Source organism: Salvia splendens, chromosome 5 (assembly GCF_004379255.2).
Source record: "Salvia splendens isolate huo1 chromosome 5, SspV2, whole genome shotgun sequence".
Lineage (NCBI taxonomy): Eukaryota > Viridiplantae > Streptophyta > Magnoliopsida > Lamiales > Lamiaceae > Salvia > Salvia splendens.
In genome coordinates, this window is record NC_056036.1 from 28,201,178 (window position 1) to 28,209,256 (window position 8,079).

General features: G+C 41.8%; 1 protein-coding gene across 1 annotated transcript; it reads right to left on the reverse strand.

Moving 5' to 3' along the window:
• Positions 1 to 1,340: 1,340 nt before the first annotated feature.
• LOC121804053 lies at positions 1,341 to 3,796 on the reverse strand. The gene is made up of 2 exons (XM_042203604.1): positions 3,476 to 3,796; positions 1,341 to 2,003 (listed from the first exon to the last, which is right to left on the reverse strand). The coding sequence occupies exons 1-2, from the start codon at positions 3,794 to 3,796 to the stop codon at positions 1,341 to 1,343; spliced, it is 984 nt and encodes a 327-aa protein (XP_042059538.1).
• Between the last annotated feature and the right edge of the window lie 4,283 nt (positions 3,797 to 8,079).

Consider the following 8,079-nt stretch of genomic DNA (forward strand, 5'->3'; position numbering starts at 1 on the left):
TGTTCAACTCCTTCTGCTCGAAGAAGTACTTGAGACTCTTGTGATCCGTAAAAATCTCGCATCTCACTCCATAGAGATGGTGTCTCCAAATCTTTAGCGCGTACACTACTGCTGCTAGCTCCAAGTCATGAGTCGGAAAGTTTAGCTCGTTCGGTCTCAATTGCCGGGAAGCATACGCTATCACTTTCCCATCTTGCATCAACACGCATCTAATCCTACTTTCGACGCGTCGGTATAGGCAACGAAGTCCTTGTCGGGTTCTGGTACCGCTAGGACAGGTGCTGTAGTCAATTTCTCCTTCAACAGTTGAAAATTCGCCTCGCATTCCGGCGTCCAAACCACCTTGATTCCTTTCTTCAACAGTTGCGTCATCGGTCTCGCGATCTTAGAGAATCCTTCGATGAAAAGTCGGTAGAATCCCACCAATCCCAAGAACCTACAGATTTCACTCCGCGTTTTCGGCGACTTCCAATTTTGCACAACCTCGAATTTTGCTGGGTCCACTTGAATTCCATTAGCCGTCACGATATGACCAAGAAAGTTCATTCTATTCAACCAGAACTCACATTTACTAAACTTGGCATATAACTTTTCCTTCCGCAACGTTTCTAACACCGTTCGCATGTACCATCCATGCTCCTCCTCGTTCTTCGAGTATACCAACACATCGTCGATAAAGACTAACACATACTTATCGAGATACTCGTGGAAAACTTGGTTCATCAAGTCCATGAAAACTGTCGGGGCGTTGGTCAGCCCAAATGGCATCACGACAAACTCATAATGGCCGTAACGAGTGCGAAAAGCAGTCTTGGGAACATCCTCTTGTCGAACCTTGAGTTGATGGTATCCCGACCTCAAATCCATCTTCGAAAATACACCAGCTCCTCGGAGTTGATCAAATAAGTCATCGATCCTTGGCAGTGGGTACTTGTTCATCAAGGTCAACTTGTTGAGCTCGCGATAGTCAATGCACATCCTCATCGTTCCATCCTTCTTCTTCACGAATAACACTGGAGCTCCCCACGGTGACACACTTGGTCGAACAAATTCCAAAACTAGCAGTTCTTGCAACTGAATCTTCAATTCAGCCAATTCCTTAGGGGCCATTCGGTAAGGTGCTTTCGATACTGGTGCGGATTCAGGCTCCAAATCAATGGTAAACTCAACTTGCCTATCGGGCGGCGGTCCAGGCAAAGTTTCAGGAAACACGTTTGGAAAATCTCGTACCACTTCCACATCTTCCACCTTCAAGTCCTTCTTTTCCACACGTTTGCAACGCAGAGATTATGGAGGTTCGTCGGTTCATGGAGATCCCATACAAGATAGTCGGTTTATCGTCAGGGGATTGAAAAGAGATTTATCTTTACTTGCAGTGGATCGTCGCGTGATTCTCGGCAAGCCAGTCCATCCCAAAAATTATGTCGATGTTTTTCCAAAGGCATGACGTGCAAAAGACGAGCTACAACTCCTAACTCTCGTAACACAAACTCTACGTTCAAGCAAGTTTGCATAATATCAATCAGGCCTCCAACAGGTGAAGACACTCTCAAACCCAAATCAAGCTTAGCAGTAGAGAGTTCTAAGGCATTCACACAAGACATTGCAATAAAAGAGTGCGAAGCACCCATATCAAACAACACGATAATAGGTACTTGCTGGAGCTTGCCCATACCTGCCAAGTTATCCTTGCCCTTGTTGGCATGTTGCTCTTGCCCTTGATTCCCTTTCAGTGCATATGCCCTTGCCGGTTGTGGGGCCACTTGCCGAATCGGTTGCGGTTGTTGCGGTTGCTGCGGTTTCCTCTGTCCGTGTCCATTCCTCATTCCTACTTTATTGTTCGGACACTCTCGAGACATGTGTCTGTTTCCACCACAAGCGAAGCATCGAATGCCTCCGGCTCTGCATTCCCCAGCGTGATACTTGGAGCACCGGTTGCAGAAAGGTGCCCTCTGTTGATTTCCCCGGTGTTGTGGCACAATCTGTCGGCCATAGTTTTGTGGCTGGCGGAAGGTAGAGTGGTGTCACTTGTTGTCAAAAGGAGCTCGGTTGCCTTCCCACTTCCTTTTGTCTCGATAGTTTAATTGGGGTGCGGGCGGTGTAGGATTCGCTGCCCTCGTGTCTTTAGGTAATGCCTATTCTGAAGGGGTTGGCAGCGGAAGCGTGCAGGATATCCGATCACATAAAATTGATCTATTTAGCAGTTTATTTAGACAAATTCTATTCTTGTAATTATCACATGTATCATGTTCATAACTTGAATTAAAGCATGCTTTAGCATATAAAATCCCTAAATCATGCTCACTACGGAATTAGCCAATTTACCTCGTTGATTCAATCAAGAATCGATGATGGCTTGCTCCGTCTCCACGTGAAGATCTTCAGTACTCGACCTCTGATCTTCTGACTGGTGTCCCGGACTGTATACTGATATTTGTGTGGCAAATCTCACCAGAATACTAGGACTCGAATAATGAAGACAGAACTCTGCTCACGGAGGGAGCAATTTCCGAATTCTCTCTCTTTCTAGAGGGGGACGAATATTCTAGCAATAATAATTATTTTTTCTGTCTCCTTTATTCTCCTATTTATATAAGTCACATACTGGGCCCAGTGAGGGATCTAAGGAAGAATTTGGACATGACCTCACCCAATTAGCTTTTTACTAATTAAATTGAACCCACAATTTAATATAAGCTATATTGGAATATTACAAGCAGCCACTACAGAAGTAATATTGCACTGCCTTTCCAAATCCGAAATTACAAGTATTACGGGTTTCCTTTTATTTGTTTAATTCATTTCCCGCACTTAAGATAGAAACATCCATTAATTAATTAATGTCTGCTATGGACTTAATTAATTAACATATTTTATTCTCCAAGAGTGGACTTGGCAAGAAACTCTTATTTATTATTCATAGAGTAATTAAACTCCAACTAGCTAGGTTCTGAATAATAAAACCTTGTTTCGAGCTCCTCTTGTGGATGTTATCAAACGAGACTCTCCTCGCGCACGATTCAACATAATAGCAATCCTAGCACCGCTAGACAATGATCACCACTACCCAATATACCTGGATCGTTGGGTGACGAAAAACCCGTACCTTTGGTAAGTCAAAGTAGTAGATACTCAATATCGTATGCTCAATGCTAACGTACATTGATTAAGAAATTAATTATCAAGACCTCATCTTTCAGTAGATAGCATAAAGACTCGTCTTTCTGTTAGATCTATTCAGTGCTATACCACACCAACGTCATCATATTTCAATAGGGCTTAGAAATAATCGGACTGACATTGCAACCTTTGACTTATGTTATGTTCGCTTATACATTTAAATATGCAATAAACATGCATTAAATGTAAAACATAACAACATTATGACTAAAATAATCTGTTGCATTCATTGGAAAATAATTATTAGAGTTTTACAGTATTCAATCACTCGAAAGGTGATTTCTAGTATACAAACCCTAATATCTTCCACATCCAAGGCGCAACTCAAAATCTCGGAGTAGGGAATTCCTTGGCGGCTGGTCACTGCTACTCTTATCTCCGTTCTAAGGCCAGAACGAAACTTTGAGGCCATCTTTTCATCAGTATCCACCAACTCGGGTGCATATCGGGTCACCTCATAAAGTGCACGGTCATACTCTGTCACCGTCATGTTTCCCTGTTTCAAGGTGTGGAACTCTACTGTATTGGCTCGTCTGTAGTTCATGGGGACGTACTTATTATACACCTCCTCCTTGAACTCGTCCCATGTCAACGCCTCTCGGCGGGCGGAGTCCATTGTCCTTCGCCGAGTTTCCCACCAATAATCGGTAGACCCAGTCATCTGATAAGTCACGCATGCCAGACGTTCCTTGTCGGTGCATTCCATAAAATCAAAGATACGTTCTAGGTCGCGTATCCAGGCCTCTGCCTTCGGGGGGGACTCTCCCAACCGATCAAAGTTTGGGGGATTCTCCTTTCGGAATGTCTTGATGTAATCCTTTTCTCGAGGTTGCGGTAGGGGTGGTGATGGAGGCGGGGGTTGATTCCCAACACTTCCCTCAGACCGTTCCTCTTCATTTCCCCTACTCCTGGGCCACGTCTACGTCTCGGTGGCATCTTGATCTAAAACAAAAGTTAGAATCGTTGTTAGTATTCGTTGTTATCAAAACAAGGCTTCCTTGCATTCATTCACGAGTACAAACGTTAAACCACTAGTACGCAAAGTAAAAACAAAACGTGGAACTTTTATAGAAGCTTGGAAAGGGAAACAAAACATTCGTTCAAGATCAAAACAAGAGAGGTACTACTTTTACTCGTTCTAACAACTTAAGACAACACAACATCGAACTATCTATCGTTATTTTCCTCCTCCTCTGGGTCCTCTTCTTCCTCCGGGTCCTCTTCTTTTTCCAGATCCTCTTCTTCTTCCGGGTCCTCTTCTTCGTGATACTCATCATGCAAATGGAGGTCTTCGTCATCCTCCATGGCATCCCATACGTAATCGTCCTCGGAGCCCGAAACCACTCCTTCTCGCGTTCTGGCTTCACCTCCTGCCACGGGTCCAACCTCAACCATGTGTTTATCCTCCCATACTAACTCGTCTTCCTCCTCTTTCACCGTTGGTGGTAACTCAAAGCGGGAATCGACTAGAGCACACTTCACGGCCTTCAAGAAGTCGTTCATGTCACCATCCATCTCGTTACTTCACTGTTCGTACCAAGTGAAACTGCTGGCTGTTGCTTCCATCCATTCTTTCCAACTCTCGGACATTAACCCAACTACCTTCGTATGCCACCATAAGCCGTCTCATAGTGCCCTTGGATCTCTTTCCACAGGGTTTCAAAACGGGCGACAAAATCTCCCAGAGCTTTTCCTTCCTCTCTTTGGTAGCGGTGGTACTCATTCCATGCTTGTCGCGTTCTGACATTAAAGTGAGCGCTCTTGCGTGTGGTTTGTTTTGTTCGTGCCATCTACGTGAAGTCGAAGATTTTCCTTAGTAAACGAAGATTCCTCAAACTACTTTTGTCACGACCGCCCTTCTAGGGTAGAATAACTGTTAGGGTTTTGTATACTAGAAATCACCTTTCGAGTGATTGGATACTGTAAAACTCTAATGGTTATTTTCCAATAAATGCAACAGATTATTTTTTTCATAATGTTGTTATGTTTTACATTTAATGGTTGTTTATTGCATATTTAAATGTATGAGCAAACATAACAAAGTCTAAGTCTTTGTTTTAGTAGACCGGTTGTGGGCGTCGTCCAATTTAAGGTAACACGGTCAGTTCTAAACAAAGAAAAAATAAGAATTTCACAACCTAGATAGGCCTAGACTACCTATCGCGAAAGGTTGCAATGTCAGTCCGATTATTTCTAAACCTTATTGAAATAAGATGACGTTGGTGTGGTATAGCACTGAATGGATCTAACAGCAAGACGAGTCTTTATGCTATCTACTGAAAGACGAGGTCTTGAGAATTAATTTCTTAATCAATGTACGTTAGCATTGAGCATACGATATTGAGTATCCACTACTTTGACTTACCAAAGGTGCGGGTTTTTCGTAACCCAACGATCCAGGTATATTGGGTAGTGGTGATCATTATCTAGAGGTGCTAGGATTGCTATTATGTTGAAACATGCGCGAGGAGAGTCTCGTTTGATAACATCCACAAGAGGAGCTCGAAACGAGGTTTTATTATTCGGAACCTAGCTAGTTGGAGTTTGATTACTCTATGAATAATAAATAAGAGTATCTTGCTAAGTCCACTCTTGGAATTCGAAATATGTTAATTAATTAAGTCTATAGCAGATATTAATTAATTAATGGATGTTTCCATCTTAAGCGCGGGAAATAAATCAAATACAATTAAAGGAAACCCGGAATACTTGTAATTTCGGATTTGGAAGGCAGTGCAATATTACTTCTGTAGTGGCTGCTCGTAATATTCCAATATAAGCTTATATTAAATTGTGGGTTCAATTTGATTAGTAAAAAGCTAATTGGGTGAGGCATGTTCCAGATTTTTCCTTAGATCCCTGACTGGGCCCAATATGTGACTTATATAAATAGGAGAATAAAGGAGACAGAAAACACAACAATTATTTTACAAAATTTTCGTCCCCCCCCTCTTGAGAGAGTTTTCGAAAATTGTGCTCCCTCCGTGAGCTGAGTTCTGTCTTCCATTATTCGAGTCCTAGTACGTTGGTGAGATTTGCCCACACAAATATCAGCGTATAGTCCGGGACACCAGTCAGAAGATCCGAGGTCTTGTATTGAAGATCTTCACATAGGGACGGAGCAAGCCATCATCGATTCTTGATTGAATCAACGAGGTAAATTGGCTAATTCCGTAGTAAGCATGTTTTAGGAATTTTATGTGCTAAAGCATGTTTTAATTCAAGTTATGAGCATGATACATGTGATAATTACGCGAATAGATTTTGTCTAAATAATCTGCTAAATAGATTAAATTCATGTGATCCGTTTTGAACGCACGCTTCCGCTGCCAGCCCCTTCAGCTGGTATCAGAGCCAGTCTTTGGCTCTGATTATTTGGATTTAAATTTCGCGAAATTGATGTATGTATGTGTTATTTGATTGCGAAGCATGTTCTTGGTATTTTGTTTAATTAATTATGCATGATGAACTCAAGAACTATCGAATCAAAGAACTTGAATTGCTCGAACGCACCACGTGCGATCGATATAGGGATGTCGAGACAGTGGGAGCCGAGAGCCGTGATCACGGGACGACGCGCGAATGAGTGGGGACTCGTGCGCGCCGCCGGCCGAGACCACACGCACCAGACGGAACCCGGGTCAAGGTCGACACGGCGGTGACTGGCGCGGAGTGGTGGCTCGTCCGAGAGCCACCGAGACACCGCGAGACACCGGGCCGAACCCTAGGCGGAAGGTCCGAGCTGGCCGAGAGCGGGCGCGCCACCGTGCGCGCCGCTGGCCAAGAGCTCGGGACACCCGATGGCTCGGAGGGTCGATCCGGGCACCGAGACGCTGGCGCGCCACCTGCGCGCTGGTGGCCGAGACGCTTCGTGCATCGTGGTCCGACGAAGAACTTGTCGGATTTTCATCGTTCATCGTTCGTGCGAACCTCGTACGATGAGATAACGATGAAAGATTATTTTAATGATTATTTAATTATTTTATTAAAAGATATCATTAAAATATTAATATTTAATGAAAATAAAATCTTTTTTGGAAGATTTACCTAGATTTTAGGAATAATTTTATTATTATCTATATCTATGGAAATAAATAATATTATTTTATTCCTAGATGATATAGATGATTAATAGTTTCCTAATATTTGTCTAGATTTAAGGAATATCTTTATTATTTTCTATATCTATGGAAATAAATAATAATATTTTGATTCCTAGATGATATGGATAAGAATAATTTAATAGTTTCCTAATATTTATATATCTAAGATCCTAAAGAGGATAGATATGTATGAATACATTAAATAATGAAATATCTCTTCCTAATCTTGAACATGGAATTAATTTGAATTTAATTTTTCATGTCTTATTAAGAATTAAATAATTTGTTTATTTTAGACATACCTTATAGTAGACATGAATAAGAATTATATTCTAGAACAATAATTTCCTAATGGAAGATACCAATTAATAAAAGATTTAATTATCCAGTAGATTAAATACCAACAGAATTTAATTAAGCCTTAAACTGCCTCAAGGCTAAGGATAGTTAAAGTAAAAACATAACCCAAAATATCTAAGCTATAATTACGAACTCAACGTTTGTATATGGTCTCCATCAATTGGTCTGCAATTTATGAAGCCTTTTTTCTAATATTATCGCCACCTGCTCTGTGGGGACAATAATCCTAAGAAAATAGCAAGTTCATGAGGGCGGACTTCTCAAATATAAATAGTATGAACTAGAATGTAGTTTCCAATATTATCGCCACCTGCTCTGTGGGGACAATAATCCTAAGAAACTGCGAGATTCAGAAGTTCACACAGGATTTATGAGATAGCTTGATCTTGTTAGCAGCACACAAGCATTGTTATGGGAGTGTGTTGTAGAAATGAGA